Here is a 17,586-nt window from a genome sequence, read left to right as displayed (position 1 = left end):
GTTGCTATGGTGGTTGCTATGGAGATTTGGTAGTGACACGGGCAAAAACCTATTTGTGAAAGCACAACACGTGCAACTCATAGATTTAACGAGGTAGGTTCATTTGAAACAATTCATTAATTTATCGCGTGTGAGAGGTCATTCCTCATCCTGAGTGTGTATTGACTTTCTGTTCATTGCAAGCATCCTATTTGTGTCTGGTGTGTCTGGGATCTTTCTCAGACCTACACCCTAGCCATTCAACATGCACATCTAACCCTAACCACCATAGCAACCTTGACAGTCACGTGACGTGGACGCAGGTCCATTGAAAAAACGCTTAGGAATGCCACGTTTTTAGAGCCGTCATTGTACAACGACAACGTTTTACGCTATGGACCAACGTAGTTATGCTACATTCTGGCATGAGATTGGGTTTAAGGGACGTGGTTAGTTTAGGGTCTTTCTATTGACTGTATACATTAAGCAGGCATGACTGATCATCAACATAAGCTCTTGAGACCATATAGAACGATTGCCTATTCGAGTAGCCTACTTGGCTTGTTTCGGGCTGGTTTATGAAAGTTTAAATACACCAAAGGAAAATAGGCCAAACATTAGAACATTGGATATTTTGTTGATATGTCAGAAATATGGTGACCTTATGCTGGCTTTGTCATGGTTATCAGACCCCGTGACGAGGGTGTATTAGTCTTGGAATGCATAAACCCCTTCAGTATAAGCATATACATATACATTTTAAAATATATACGTGTTTAATAAATTGAATCTGATGTTTTCTGTATTTTCTAGTGTTTTAATAGTTTATTACACATGACTAAAAGGACCATGTCAGTTTAAACGTGGTTAATGCCGATCTGTATTATATATAATTGGGTTGTTAATCAGTAGCCTGTCCTTCTGCAAGTGGCCTACATTTGTCATGTCTTAATTCATTAATTCAGCAGGCTTCAAAAGGATTACATTTTGGTGAAAGATGAAAAGTGTAATAATTATAAATAAACTACACGAAGAATGTGAAAGGATCAAAGTTTTGACGCTAGGACAAAGACGTTGCACCCTATATTCTGGCAGACTGGTTTGACAGGCGACCATTTTGCATCTTACACCTTTAATCTACCAATCAAATTTCCTCTGTTCTCTGATTCTTACTATTTCTTACAATACTATATATCTTATTATTAAAACATTAATATATATAAATATATACACAGTATATATATATATTTATATACACATATGCCTATTATTATTATTATCATTATTATTTGAAGACCAACCGGTTGAAACATTACTAGACCAAGGCATTACTAATAGCTGACTTTGATTAAAGTCCATGATGTTACATTCAATTCATCCATTTTGAAAAACAGCTATCTATTATTTCTTAAATGTTTATTGACATAGTTTCCACTATATTCATAATGATTCCCTTCCTGGTATGGGTTTGTTGCACAGTTCGATAAGGACTTCGAGACCGGATTAGTGCTTCTACTGTTTCGATTTGGTGAATGAAGAAATACAGGAAGGTGTGTTGATAGAGGATAGGCAAGGTGTAATCACATGGTTCCTGTAGTTCCCCCATTGTTTTTGTTGTTTTTTGGTGATTGCATCCCGACCACAAACGTTATTGATGAGAATGTTAGGGTGTCCTCTGACTAATCCCCCTGCTGGTGGATCAATATACCATCCCCCTCACCCCTTCATTCAACTAGTTCCTTTAATCCTCATGTTTCACTTGGAGAAAAACCAACCCGCCAGGCTCTACTTTCAGTCCTTCTAATGAGGTGCTGGTGCTTATTTCGGTGGGTGGCGTCCATGATGTTATTCTGGGTGGTCCTCAGTGAATCGTGAACCGAGGCATTGTGGGATACGAGGACGCCTGGGCTGATTTAGCTTGCCGTCTCTTCTGATGCCAGTGACACACTTAACTGTCCTCAAATGTGGAGCAGGCGAGGCTGTTGCCTACACACTCACATCCGTAAACTAATTAGCTGGCTATTGTGCTTCTCCCCCATTGTCTGCGTTCCTCGGGAGAGATTCCACGCCTCCTCCGCCCCAATTTCCATAACTTGTCTTTCAGTGGTTTTGACATGCTGCTTGTTTCTACATTAGCCACACACAAGAGGCAGGACTTGCTTTGAGAAGAACAACTCTTCTCCAGACATAGAGAGGAGAGAAGCAAGCTGACTGGCCCCGATATCACAGGGAAGTGGCGGAGGACATCTGCCCTTTGTGTGTTAAAGGATATCAAACCGCCTAAACCAACGTGGTGTGGTTAAATCAGTGACGTATAATGCAGATTCTGTATACAATGTGACGTCACAAAGAGACGTCGCTACAGCTGGCCGGATGGAGTTTAATAAAGACAGTATATCGTCTCGTCGCCCTTGTTGCATCAGATTGTCAGATATTGGTTGCTTCATTCATTGGAACAGCCGATTGGAAAGGTCCATCTTTAGGTCTGGATCTGTTAGGCGTAGATCCAGTGCCAGAGGATATTTCTAGGTTTTGAGCAGCCACCACCCATAGTAGCCCACCTGTCTGCCCTTCAGATAATCCACCCCTCAGTTTACATTGTTCTAATCTCGAGAATGAGAGCAAATTCACCATTGTTCCATCTTTTTTTTTTTTTTAAACCTTTGCTGGCTTTCATTTTGGCCTCTGCATACATTTGTTTTACAAATTGACTCATTGTGGTTGTTATTATTTGTCGTCTGCCCGCTCCATTATTGTTTTTTTCCTCAGGTTCAGACAAACTACGGACTTTTGAAAATAGGTACATGCAACAAATATGATTGGTAGCTTTGAGTCCACGGACACAAAACCTGAAGCCATTGATCGGCTATCCCATCGCGGTATACCAGGGATTGACTATTAGATGGATGACTTATGCCACAAACGTTACACTCGGTGCAAAGCCAACATCAACTATGATTGAAGATAGATTGTTTCTGGTGTGTGTGCGTGCGCGAGCATCCTTGTTTGTGTGTGAGAGAGAGAAGTGACAGAAAATGTATTACACTGCGTAAGATATGTCGCTCTATACTATATTAAATAAATATAAATGACATTCGGAAACACTTAACAATATCGGTACATTAATAATTTATTTTTATTTATTGTTAATTACCAGTTAACTAATGGTCTAGTAATCATGGTAACTGTTAACAATGATGTTCATGTTAACTCAAATATTCATTTATAAATTATCTAATAGTTAGGGTAAGGATAAATCATTTCAAGAACCCCCTAACCTCTGCTAATGCTATATATTAATGCTTATTACTGCATTAACTAATGTTAATTATGGGTTATTACTGCATGTTGATCATTAATGGTTAATACAAAATGAATTAATGCTGTAAAGGGTTACTAAATATTCTCATTTCATATACATATTCCCATATTCCCAGATATTTTGTACACATGATGTGATCATGTAATCAACCTGATAAAGTGATGTAATTGCCTGTATCGTGAATATCGACACATAACTTCTGGGGGTGTCCAGTTCCCTCCTTTCTGGAATCTCCCAGTGGCAGATGGCGTATGAGGCAGGGCCAGACACCCAGCGGTCAGCTCAGGCCATCACAGTTTGCTCCCCTCCTGACCAAGCCAAACCCAAGCAAAGCTCCACACCCATGCCACGGGTCAACCTTGACTCGGTCCACATAGCGCGCCACCAATCCCCGTGCCATCACCTCTCCAACTGCTTCCACCGTCAACAACAAAATGTCCACTGGGTTTCAAGGGGGAAGTTTGGAGAAGAGTTGATTATCGCATATTTAATTCTAGCCAGAATCTAATCATAATCAACGATTTCGATCGCTGATTTCGATATATTTTTTTCCTAATGTCAAGGACATGGCTTGTCGCTCTGGGAAATATTCTTGAAACATTGTTCAATGGGTATAGAAGACAGCTCTCGATGAGCTATTGAGATTAGGAAGCAAAAAGGGGGGGATATGACCTCAAACCAAACTCATCATCGTGGCTATAATTCTGTCTGTCTGAAACAAGCCCCAAATATCAAATGTCTCTTAAACAAATCAAACAAATAATGCCTAACTGGAGAGAATGTGGTCAGTAGAAGATTGAATCAAACAGAGATTTTTTTTTCAGTGATAAGGTGAACCTCGCCGGAGTTGTGGTTTGAATTTGAGGACCCTACCATCGCTTACATGACGTCAACAGATCAGCGATGTTGCTTGGGCATCTTCCACCTTGGGCATGTCGTAGCTGGAGTCATAACTAGGTGCAGGCAGCCTGGGTCTTTTTTTCCCGCTATTTCTTGGTGCGACATATGAAGACCGTGCGACACCTTGTATGAACACCGTGCGACATATGAAGACACAGCAAGGTATTCCCCCGGCCTGCTGTCCGGAGACACAGGCCAAGGCCCCAACGCAGATCATACGGGGATACAAGCACAGCTTTGCTTCGTGTTCCTTTGTACTTGTGATGAATATTAAATAGCAACTTTAGTCATTTAGTTAGGAGACGCAAGTATACAAAGCAACTGACAGTAAATTCAGATGTAGGTCAGTATAAAGTATAAACACTCTTAAAGAATTTCATGTAAATAGATCTCAGATAATCTATCGCCTAATGAGGTAACAAAAGGTTATCGAGCCTTTTGCACACTGATGAAAGCCCTTGCAATTGCACTACTATGAATATTACAAACTGGTTTGTAGCATGGCTGCTGTTTGGCGAGAAGCGATAATTTTTAATCTCTGATAAAAATTATCACTTCTCGCCAAACTGCAGCCATGCTTGCTTTTCTGAGAGTGAAGCTGACTCTCAAGTTGTTGAAATACAGCCCTAAAAATGGTAATAACGTATCATATCGACTATCGACGATCGCTAGGGGGCGCAATCGGACGATGGAAGCCGGTAGACGATCGCCCAACCCTACTGTCCAGGTCTATCTCCAATAAGCAGAGCTTAACTACATGATGATGCTTACTCCACTTAATCCATCAGAGCCTTTCTGACACTCATTAGGCTGTGTTATATCTACGCTTAAGCTGCACTCTGATCACCACAGCAGAACAACCCTCTGTCTGTGGCCCGGAATCTTTTTTAAATAGTAAGACTACTATTTTGCTGTAATACAGACATTTTTATCCAAAGCAACATACAGATGCATAACATTGAAGAAAATTCACTTAGGATGTTGCTCAGGGATAGACGGTGGACATTGTTTGAACACAGTTCTGTTCTATTTGAACACAGAACATTTCAGCTGGGAGTCATACAACCTAATTAACTAGACTACCCTGCCCCAGAAAATATACATCAGATTACTAATGCAAGGTGATTTTAGTGTTTCGATTGCAAAAGGACTATTCTGGTCTGCAGTTAGATCCATTTGATGGGGGATTTGCGAGGGTTTGGTTGCTAAGATATTTAATCGAAATAGGAAAACTAAAATAGCGATTTTGCGTCATAAAATTCAATATCACTGCGGTTGTGATTTGAATTTGTTGCCCCAATTCTGAAATGATGATGAGGTACAATCAACTCGTTCCAAATCAGTATTCATAACATGACCAGGGCAATATGGCTGGGCGCATATCCTAGCCCATAGGCACTGGGCTGGCATCCCCAGTTGTCTGTGTTAGTTGGATGGCAGCAGGTGAAGGTGGAGAAGGGGAAACCATCCCCTGCTGGTTTCCCCTTCTCCACACACACACACACACACACACACACACACACACACACACACACACACACACACACACACACACACACACACACACACACACACACACACACACACACACACACACACACACACACGGTGGAGAAGGGGAAACCATCCCCTGCTGGTTTCCCCTTCTCCACCTTCTCTACCACAGAGAGGCTTTGATCTAGCAACTCAACCTTGGCCGTTCTTGACACACACACACACACACATATACAATTCCCTTCTGGTCCACACAAACACACAAATACACACACACACACGCAAACAAAAACATTTTGCTCTTCACACATACAAATGTATACACTACAAACACACACACACACACACACACACACACACACACACACACACACACACACACACACACACACACACACACACACACACACACACACACACACACACACACACACTTATACACACCCCATTCCCAATGCAAACGTCCCACCACCTAATGACATCGTACATCACATGGAGGAACTGGCTCTAATGAGACCACCTCCACCTGTGGCACAAAAATAATGGATGAGACTACAGCCACTGAGTATTGCAATTGCCAGACATAGTGTGTGTGTGTGTGTGTGTGTGTTTGTGTTTGTGTGTGTGTGGTTGGGTATGCGCTACGTACATAAATGTTCATGCTTGTGTTAGTCTGGCCGTGTGTGTATGTGTTTGTATGGAAGTATAGCCGTCTCATCGCATTTTGAAAAAAATCCATTGAAATCACGTATCTGAACTTTTTGCCTCTGAATTTAACTCTTTACATTTTCAACTAATAATTTTGACCTTTCATTTTCAATGTTCACAAATTCAAAATCAAATATTCAACTTTCAATTTGCAAAATTCTGATGCAAAATTCAATGCATAAAAATCAACTTAAATATATATTCAACGTCCCCAAATTCAACATGCCAAATTCAGCTGCAAAATTCAATGTATGAAATCCATTGTTAACTACCGGGGACCCAAGGAAGAGCAATCTATCCTAGATGCTAGATTCAAGCAGCCAGGAGAGCGAGCAGGAATAAGAGCGACACTCGATGGATACCCGACTGATGCGGGAAGGCATTTGCAACGCAGGTTTTAGCCATGTCCAACGGCAACGGCTGTGAATATGGGTCTTTCTTTCTTGATACAAACGTTTATTCTATACAACATTTTACACAGTAGCGTATAATAGGAAATTCTCAAAGGTAAATCAACGAAATAAAACACTGACTAGCTTTTTATGGGGAAAGAAGCAATGGTGGTGGACCGTACTATATTCCCTGTCCATTGTATGGGTCAGTAAAATCCTAATCAAATCAAATCAATTGTATTCATTAAGCACATTTAACAACAAGGTGAGGGGGGGGGGATCTTCTGTTTTATTAATTTTTTTGTTATAATGTACACCTTTCTTTTTAGTACATTAGTACACCCTTTATGAAATAAAGGGTGTACTAATGGCTGTATGTGAAGTGTGTGTTTGCATGCAGCGTAAGGGTAATTGTAGTGGGTTAAGAACCCCATTTATTAGGGCAACAATTTAGGGCGATCCGAGGTCCTTTTGCCTATATTTGGTGTGATGCTGGGGCGATCTGAAGCCCGCTACCCCCTGTGGAACGAGAGCGTTTCAACCGTCCTAACTGCTGGTTGAAACACGAGCCGTGACCGAGCTGGGCCAAAGCGCACCTTCACTACTGGGCCAGGGCGTGCTGGGCCAAAGTGCACCTTCACTACTGGGCCAGGGCGTGCTGGGCCAACGCGCACCTTCACTACTGGGCCAGGGCGTGCTGGGCCAAACCGCACCTTCACTACTGGGCCAGGGCGTGCTGGGCCAAAGCGCACCTTCACTACTGGGCCAGGGCGTGCTGGGCCAAACCGCACCTTCACTACTGGGCCAGGGCGTGCTGGGCCAAACCGCACCTTCACTACTGGGCCAGGGCGTGCTGGGCCAACGCGCACCTTCACTACTGGGCCAGGGCGTGCTGGGCCAAACCGCGCCTTCACTACTGGGCCAGGGCGTGCTGGGCCAAAGCGCACCTTCACTACTGGGCCAGGGCGTGCTGGGCCAAAGCGCACCTTCACTACTGGGCCAGGGCGTGCTGGGCCAAACCGCACCTTCACTACTGGGCCAGGGCGTGCTGGGCCAAAGCGCACCTTCACTACTGGGCCAGGGCGTGCTGGGCCAAAGCGCACCTTCACTACTGGGCCAGGGCGTGCTGGGCCAAAGCGCACCTTCACTACTGGGCCAGGGCGTGCTGGGCCAAAGCGCACCTTCACTACTGGGCCAGGGCGTGCTGGGCCAACGCGCACCGCCGGTGGAACCGCACCATTAGTCTTCATGCATGTGCGCATTTTGTGTTTGTGTGTATCTCTGTATATTTGTGTATGCATTTGTGTTTGGGATTCAGTTCATCTTATTCTTCCAATTTTATGTGCGCATCAGTGTTTGAGTGTGTGTGCCGTGCGTTCACGTCGGGAGTTTAAGGCAATTTGAGACTGTCAGGGAACCACCTCCACCTCACCTGGTGGAACAGGTGATGACGTCTGAAGCCATGATGAGAGGCCCGCGGCCTGCCAAAGTGGCATACTGAAGGGGGTGGCCACGTTGGCCAGCCATCAACAGAGTGCAGGGAGGATCGTCTGTTCCCTGGCAGACAGACCTTGGCCTCAGCTCAGAGGATGACACATGGCTTCCACCGAGCCTAGCGGGAGGGTACGATACAGCCAAGATGATCCAATACTGGGCCTCGCGTCACCAGGGTTATTTTAGGCAGCTGTGGTTCCGTCAAGTGATGCCAAAAAACTTTAAATCCACTTCACCCAGTTGGTTGGAGTGGTAAATGTTAAATGGTCCTAAGTTAAATCGAGATTTTCTATCCACTGTGGCCACTCAAAGCACTTTGAGAGTTAATGCCTCAAATTCGCCCACCCAACCACTCTTCCACGCAAGCTTTGCGCACGCACACACAGTTCAATACCGACAGTGTTGGCAATTTGACAGAAGGAAGGAGGTAGGGTTGACTGCTTGCCTTGAACTCATAAAAACAACAAGTAGAGCATGCCTCATATAAAAGACGGCAATGTTACCAATGTTACCAATGTTACCAATGTTACCAATGTTACCAATGTTACCGACGGCAGTGAGAACCAATACGTTGCTAGATCATCTTCAGTGCACGAGTCCTTGCACACCTAACATGGGATCAAGCAGTCCTATTATGTTACAGCAGAACTCCTGATCCATCAGCAAAAAAAAAAAGATTTAAGCCTTGTTTCTTGTTTTGTTAAGGAGAAAATGTCCTGAAGAGAACATTATCGGTGCAAGTATACGTAGCTTTCAGCAGGGTTTTTTTAACAAGTCTGTTCAAAGTGGCCAGTTTACATGTTGTTGATTTGGGACCTTAACAGACACTTTTTAACTGTTTAATTTGCTGGCTGAGTTGTAGGCTAAATAGCCAATTTCGCACTTTCATGTCCCTGTTTAGAGCAACACGATTGGTCGAAACAATATGAAGACATAAACGCCCCTTTCATCAAGATTTGAGTTTGTCTGCCATCTGATTTTAGATTAGTTACCTTAAACCTTATATCGTATTTGTGAGACTACTGCACACTAACCAGACAGGTAGAGTCACTGCATTATCAGAGTCCTATGTTTACCTTTCATCACTGAACAGTTGGAATGCTGCGCAGCTGTACATTTGGAGCGATAGTGGAGTCTTTGCAGAGCAATAGTCACTAAAGTGCTATTCACTGCTTAATCTGTGTCGAACCAAGCCTCTCTTAACTAGAAGTCGGTACTGGAACAACCAATGATGTTGCTAAAGTTTTGTATGTTTAGTATATATTGCTAAGGTTTGACTGAAGCCAGGAGAGACGGTAATGATGGTTGATCTCCCAGACAGGCATTGTCCTTTAAGTTTGGAGGCATATTGGTCTTTGAAATCCCGCAAGAATTTAGTTGCTGCAGGATGTGAATATGGACACGAGTGAAAGCTAGAGAGAGCAAGTTTATTCTGTTGGACAACAGAAAGCCTAGCTTGGTGTTATAGTAAAGATTCAGGGAGTTGAGACTGCATTGACAGAAGGGAAATATCTAGCAATAATGCAACAACAGGATTTCAGAGTGAAACAGTGACAAACAGACCTGGATCAAGCGAAAGGAAACAATCAAGTTTATTTCATTATAGTGATCATTTCCATAATAATCAGGGCCTGCCAGCAAGTAATATTAGAGAACGTACATTGACCGGCGTTATTGCCCCAAAAGATTACATTACAGCCCGTTTTTGCAGATTGTTGCTGCAGCGTTCTCATGCTGGTCCAATTTGTTTGTTTTTATTTAATTCAATGTATGACTTGAGTTGCTTAGGTTATCTTTTTGGTTGCCTGGATGTGTGTTATTTGTCATTACAGTGATGGCGGTTATTATAACACTGTTAGCCAAGGGCGTTGATTTGCATCGGGAACAGGGGACGTGTCCCCACCAATGTCAAATGACGACTGAAATGTCCCCACCAATATTCCGGTTAAAACAAAAAAAAAGCGCCTCATGCGGTAGACAAAGGGTTAAATTCCCCCTTCGGTACCGCCTCCCAACATACGTCTTAATTTTTACACTTCCCAGCCGGTACGGTCGCGGCTTCTCGTAAGGAAAGTTACTCTGCGTCTTTCTCGTATATTGCATCATCTCTCTCCTTCCGCGTTTAATGCGCCTGCATCACCTTCTCTCCCATGATGGTCAGCAGCTCGCGGTTATCACTGTCTTATCTGGTTATCACTGGTTATCACTTGCTTGCTACATCCTATATAATCCAGATAACCCAACAGACACACGCACGCACGCACGCACGCACAACCAGGTCACTATTCAGCGCATGAATTTGAGGAAAATAGTGTAATGGCAATTATAAGAACAACAATAGTAGGCTATACAATAGTATTGCGTAGACTTCAATAGAATGAACACATGCCCTTCTCCAGCTAGATCTACTCATGCTGACATCACTGCGTTGTCTCTGTCTAGACAACGCAGCGACACCTTCACCCAAGGTCAGGTTGGGGACAACTACATTTTATATTCTATTTAGACATAACATACAGTATTGTATAGAATGTATGCAGAATAAAACAAATCAGACATTTCCCCGGGGTGGTCTTTAAATGGATTTGCTCTTCTATTTGGAAGAAATTGTAAGGATTCATTCTTCTTACGAATATAATGTTCCATATCTTTGCTTCAGGGTGACCAGGAATTCTGGGAAATGGCAAAGAACTGTAATCTGCGCTTGCAACATGCATGATTGAACCCAGAGTGAGAGATTCCTCACTGGGAGAGCTGCAGGGACGGAGGCTTGGAGCTGGCTCTGTGTGTGTTTCTTCCCCTGGGCTGCCAGTGCATGCCGCTCATGCTCCACAGAGGATTTATTCACAATGCTCTCCCCTTCCTGCCCCCCTGTGCACCCTTTCATGCTGACAGTAGAAATGATTGACAGTCCATTTCCGCCACTTGGGGAGTCCCTCAGCAGTCACGGCTCTCCGACAGACGCGCACGCACACACGCACACGCACATGCGCACACACAACACAACCCAGCTGAAGTTGCACCACCTTTACTCCCAACCAAACTGCTGTTGCAAGGCAGAAAGGGGATGCTGGCGTGCCAATCTGCCATCATTGTTTCCCAATAGAGCGCAACAGCGTGGTTCTGGAAGTAAAAATCATAGAGGTTTTGATTAAAAGCCATTATGTCGTAACCATCCGAGGTATACTTACAACAAGAAGTTATATTGTTTTTAGAAAAAAGTGTTATGTAATTTAACACTACACTACCCACAATCCTAAAATTATCAATTTGTTAAGAGACTATCCTTGGGCCTATTTTGTGAGCGCAGTAGCCTATGAGCGGGTAGCTTGCTAAGATCACCTAGCTATGGATCCAAAGAAGAGAAAGATATCTAGGCTGAAAAACAACATCATACAGCCATGATATTCAGAACCAAACTCCCATTATACTGGATGAGAAAGGTAGGGTCTGTTTGATTATCTCATTATAGCAAGTTGTTGTCATTTTTCCTAGAAAAAACCCTGAGCTAACATTGATTTTTGCTCATGTACGCCCCAAGTGTTGCCTGGAATCAACAGAACAAGACTACTTAACACCGAACTGGACAGTCAAAATTCAATTGTTTGAAATGTTTACCAGTGTTGTCGTTTTAAAGAAATTTCATTTTCAAATTCAGGGTTAAGCTGATATTATCTGATGCAATCATATTCATTTAAATTGCACAATCATGGACTGAAATTACAGAGCTACGCCGACTCAATTTTGACTTGAAAACCTGTTAGTGGATTTTTCCTGCTTTCCTCCCTCATGTCTTGTTAGATGTAACATCCACTAAAAAAAGTTGCTTGTTTTGTAGCCTATGTTTTATTGCAATTGCATATATTCATTGCATGAACTCAAATTGTTGTTTATGCCTACGCAGGCTATTTAAATGCTAAAGTAGCTAAATAGCCTGTTACACAAGAATTATATGTGACCCCAGACAGCTATCCACACCCAAATTCTAACAAAAAATGGGCCTTTACAAAGAGAAGGTTGCCGCCTCCTGATATAGAATATTGGATCAAAATATAGGTAAAAATATATGATATAGCACCAGCAGTGATATTTAGTAATTTGGGTAGGATTAAAGATAGGAATACATGACGTTGAATAAAACGTAACGGGAATACGAGATTGAATTCACTTGTATTAAAACTTAATCTTGCAACCACACTGTTTGGGAATTGGTAGAACTGAAATTGATGGACCTCCCAAAGAGGTGATTGCAGTCAGGAACAAATGAACGTACCATGTCTGTGAAAGACTATACACACACACACACACACACACACACACACACACACACACACACACACACACACACACACACACACACACACACACACACACACACACACACACACACACACACACACACACGATGTGACAAAACCTTTATTAACAATATAAACAATATAATAATGACAAATATAATAATGAGGTTATAAGATGCAAGAAACGTGCTACACTATTGGGTTGTAAACACTGAGAAAAAGTTTGCAATGCTTTATGGGATGAGTAGTTCCTTCACTCGTTCAGTGGTATTCTGGATACGACTACCTTGAGGAATGATTGGCTTGGTTCCAGGCTTAAAACTCATATAACGATTTTACGAAAAGTGAATAGAGGAAAATAATTTATTTTTGTGGTGGCGAAGAAATGATTGGAAGCTTAAAGGACAATCTGGGTCTTGGCGGAACGTCATAACCCTCTCTCCTACAGCTTCACTAAAACTTCTGTTGCCAAGATTATTTGTCAAAAGGACTTTGTTGTGCCGATTTAGAGTGTAGTATTTAGAGTGATCGCACGATGAACGTAAAGATGGCAGTACCACTTTGGTCTCAGTGATAAATAATACACATCAATGTTTCTTCAAACCCCCCTTCATAAAGTTCTGACACATTGATTCCAACAGAGGAAAGGGCTAAAAAAAATTAATTCTAAATGCTTCAGCAGAATCGGCACAAGTCCTTCATAAATGACATTGGTAATGAGGCTTTAGGGAAGCCGATGGAGGCGGTTAGAATGCCTTCATTACCCATACTGCTTTTTCTTTTTTAAGCTGCCCGTCAGAGTCATCACTGCCACAAGGAAACGTCTAGACAAATACCCTGATTCCTCCAGAACAGCAAGACTGCAGATATCTAATATAAACAGCTGCATCCAGCTGTTTATTACACACACACACACACACACACACACACACACACACACACACACACACACACACACACACACACACACACACACACACACACACACACACACACACACACACACACACACACTCTCTATCTCTTCGCCCTTGGAAGAGAGAGAGAGAGTCTAAGAGATGGATGGAGATACAGCAAAGGTAGATAGATGATGGAGGGAGAGAAGAGATCAAGAGAGGAAAAAAAGACAGGAGATGGAGAGATGAGTACACCAAGATAGTAGAGAACGGATGCACTCAAATACCAAAACTAATGAACCCGCACATGAATACCAACACACCACACATACACACACACCAGGCATTTAAGGTAATATGAATGGAAGAAGGTATGTCGATTATTGCAGAGATGGTGGCGGTGTGTGGTTAGGCTTTGACCTTTCCATTTCAGGAGCTTCTATTTAGTTAATTTGTGATTATTTTAGGCGGACCCCTGAACAGCCCCCAGAGGGCTCCCAAGCCGCAGTTTGAGCACCCTAATTAGCAGCGCTGGGAAAGGTTGTTTGAGTCTCTATGTGAGTGTGTGTTTGTGTGTGTGTGTGTGTGTGTGTGTGTGTGTGTGTGTGTGTGTGTGTGTGTGTGTGTGTGTGTGTGTGTGTGTGTGTGTGTGTGTGTGTGTGTGTGTGTATGTCTTTGTGGGGGGGGGGGGGGGGGGGGGGGGGGGGGGTGTGAGTGTGCAGGAATTTATGTGTGAGTGACACCTGCTGACCTTTATGTCATGCTTAAATGATATAGTAAATCTATCTCCTGTGTAGCAGAAAGACCTAGACTTTGTCTATTTGACAGACTATCAACCACTGACTGGGGGGAGAGAGTCGTTCATCAGCAGAGCGAGGGAGAGCGGGAAGGAAAGGGAGAGAGGAAGGAGCGAGGAAAGAGTCTTTTATCAGAAGAGAACGAGATATGGGGCAAAAAGATGAGGAAGGAAAAGTGTGTGAGGGATGGAGGAAAGAGAGAGTTACAGGGCGGAAAGAGGGACAAATACAAGCAAAGGCGAATACTGAGAGAAAGGAAAAAGTCAGAAAGATTAAAATGAGGTGATGGATAGAAAGAACGGATAAGGGGAGGGAAATAGATTGAGACAATTACAGAGAGTAATAGATGGAAAGAGAGCAAAGAGAGCGAGCGCAAAGAGGGAGAAAAAGAGAGAGAGAGAGTGAGATAGAAAGAGAATGAGAGGGAAAAAGGAGAGAGAGGGAGAGGGAGAGAAAGAGAGAGCGGGCGAGAGAGAGAACGAGAAAAAAAATGAGAGAGAGAGAGAGAGAACACCCCAGAGCTAATCTAAAACACCAACTTATTACTCCTCGGAGAGGAAGAAAGAGAAGCAGCAGCGTTTGCCCGTAGTCTGAGAGTTATCTCCAGCCTCAGGTAGGAGGCAGGGCTCGCGCTGCCAACGCACCCTGCCTGGGCACGGTTCAGGTGAGTCAACCCCCGTCTGCATTGACACATTACTTCATGGGAGGGGGGGGGGGGGGGGGGGGGTACCACTTCATAGCACACCTGAATGCAACACAGAACACACACGCATACACGCAAACACACAGACACACGAGTCTGTGTTTTTATCCAGACAGATATAATGGTAAAAATGTGTGTGTGTGTGTGTGTGTGTGTGTGTGTGTGTGTGTGTGTGTGTGTGTGTGTGTGTGTGTGTGTGTGTGTGTGTGTGTGTGTGTGTGTGTGTGTGTGTGTGTGTGTGTGTGTGTGTGTGTGTGTGTGTGTGTGTGCGTAATGCAGCACGGCTGACATGATGATACAGATGATCAACCAGCCTTGTGAATAAAACCATAATCTCCATTTTATGCCAAATCCCCACTCACACCCCCAACACCCACGCCACCCACACCTTCCCCACATCCATTCGCCATAGACACCATCTGTATGTTATCAATCAACACATCCATGTATGCAGTTATCATCAGCTATGCGTCCCGTTTCCACGGCAAAATGCTGCATTTCTGAGGTTTCAATTCGATCCTCGATGATTATTTGTCGTGTTGTTTGGTGCAAAAGGTGCAGTATTGCTTGTTGTGGTAACTGCTATTCGCGGGACCACGGGGCTCCGGGGCTGCACGTAGCATTGCAGCAGAACGCAGCGTTACGTTCAACCCTATGTTACAACTCACCAACCTGTTACAGAAAGCCAGGGCCGGGTCTCCCCCGGGGCCTTTAATCATGTGTTTAAGTGTGTGCCTGTGCGTGCGTCAGTGTGTGTGTGCTCAGAGAACTCTGCAGATGCGTGTGCAACGCACGATGCGGAGAAGAAGAGAGGGACACGCACGCGCTCTACTGCAGCCCGTGTGTAGCCTATACTATCACGGGCGGGAGAGTGGCCAGACGCCCATAATTGGAAGAGAGAGGTGAATATGAAATTAGCAAGTTAGTTTGTTTTCGTCCGCTGCCTCCAGTTCTCGATTTCAGCAATCAAAAGGATTTGACAAAAGTCAGGTTTTTTGTCCTCAAGCAAAATGGAAAATCTTGACTTGAAAACTGCGCAAACCATTAACCATGCTCATTCAACACATGCTCTCCCCTCCCGTTTACTTTCTCTTTGTTCAAAACTCGCTCCGTCTCTGAGACCCAAACAAAGTGGAACTAGAACTCACCTCCCAGCGCTTGTTTCATCACGAAATTCATCTCGATGGCTTTTACTTCCTCGCCTCCTTTATCCGCTCGATGTTACATTCACTGCAGCCACAAGCCAAGAGTAGCACCTGTTAAGTACAGTGTAAAACAAACAATTACATTTACAATTGATTGTTTAATATCCGGAATCAAACTACAGTCCCACTGAAATGCATACAGCATTTGAACAATGGCGCATCTAGTGCCAACAACAACGCTACTGACTCTATAGTTAGTGTTAGTGTTAGTGTGGGGGGGCATGGGTCTCCAATGCGTCAAACAAAGGACGACAAGGTCAAATATTCATGCACAAGGCTCAAAGCAAGGTCGTGAAACACGCCCTTAACTCATAAATATACAATTCAACCAGTCATGAAAACAACAACAACAAAAAGAACTATTCTGCAAAGTACGTGTGATGACGTCTTCTTTCAGATTGACCCGATACGAGCGCGTGGCTCATCAGTCCACTTTAACCGTTTCTGGACAAAATATTGGTCCTATTTACACCAGCTTGAAACTATTTTATTAAAGTCCATTTAGACTTCTATAGGCCTATAGCCAAGTAGGATATTTATCATCTAGCAGCACAAAGCCAAACGGCAGAAAAAAGAACTATAATTCTGTTCATGTGGCGAAACTTTCCCTCGTACAAATCGAGACACTTGTTTCTTCCCACGTCCAGTGTTCTGAGATATGAGAGAAATCCATCGTTGTGCGTACACCACCAGCACATCCCGAAGAAAACGAAAAAACAAAGCATGCACACTTAAAGCACAGCCACACGCATGCAACAAATAGCATGCACGATTTCAAGCCAAGGACTATAAAGGTAATCCGATCGCTCATTGCGTGGTTAATTATAATAAAACTAGACCATGGGATACATAAGGCGAGCTACTTCCTTGTTCCATCCGAGGCTGTTTTCAGCACCACGGTTAGTGGACCGCCAGCTTGTCGAGGCTAAAGGCACAAAGCACGGCTCTGAAGGGGTCGTGTGATTACCTTTCTCCAGGGGATCCAGAGGTGGAAATATTCCTTCTCACAGTTAAAGGATTAACATTAACAATTGCCCGTAGCCAAGTTGAGTTCTTCAAGCTGTCCCTATCAAATATAGTGCTGGAGAAGGACGTCCTTGGAGCCTCTCTCTCGCGCGCGCCCCCTCTCTCTCTCTCTCTCTCTCTCTCTCTCTCTCTCTCTCTCTCTCTCTCTCTCTCTCTCTCTCTCTCTCTCTCTCTCTCTCTCGCGACGATCTCACACACGCGCCTCCTCTTCTTCTTGGACCAACGGAGTGTTTGGGACGTATCAAAACGACCCACGTTTCTCTCTGACCAAGAGGAGGAGGAGGAGGAAGAGAGAGAGGGAGAGAGAGAGAGAGAGAGAGAGAGAGAGAGAGAGAGAGAGAGAGAGAGAGAGAGAGAGAGAGAGAGAGAGAG

General features: G+C 43.8%; 1 protein-coding gene across 1 annotated transcript in view; it reads right to left on the bottom strand.

Annotated features, from left to right (window-relative positions):
* The window catches only part of LOC130390843 (complexin-1), a 37,806-nt gene extending 20,534 nt beyond the window's left edge, over window positions 1-17,272 (bottom strand). Inside the window, exons 1-2 of the mRNA XM_056600995.1 lie at window positions 17,156-17,272; window positions 16,132-16,239 (exon numbers count right to left, since the gene is read on the bottom strand). Coding sequence (XP_056456970.1) covers window positions 16,132-16,162 — 31 coding nt within the window. The 5' untranslated portion in view covers window positions 16,163-16,239; window positions 17,156-17,272. The remainder of the gene's footprint in view (window positions 1-16,131; window positions 16,240-17,155) is intronic.
* Window positions 17,273-17,586: the final 314 nt, after the last annotated feature.

This window comes from Gadus chalcogrammus, chromosome 10, assembly GCF_026213295.1.
Source record: "Gadus chalcogrammus isolate NIFS_2021 chromosome 10, NIFS_Gcha_1.0, whole genome shotgun sequence".
Classification (NCBI taxonomy): Eukaryota; Metazoa; Chordata; class Actinopteri; order Gadiformes; family Gadidae; genus Gadus; species Gadus chalcogrammus.
The sequence above is the reverse complement of the archived record's forward strand: the minus strand, read 5'-3'. Positions and strand labels throughout refer to the sequence as shown.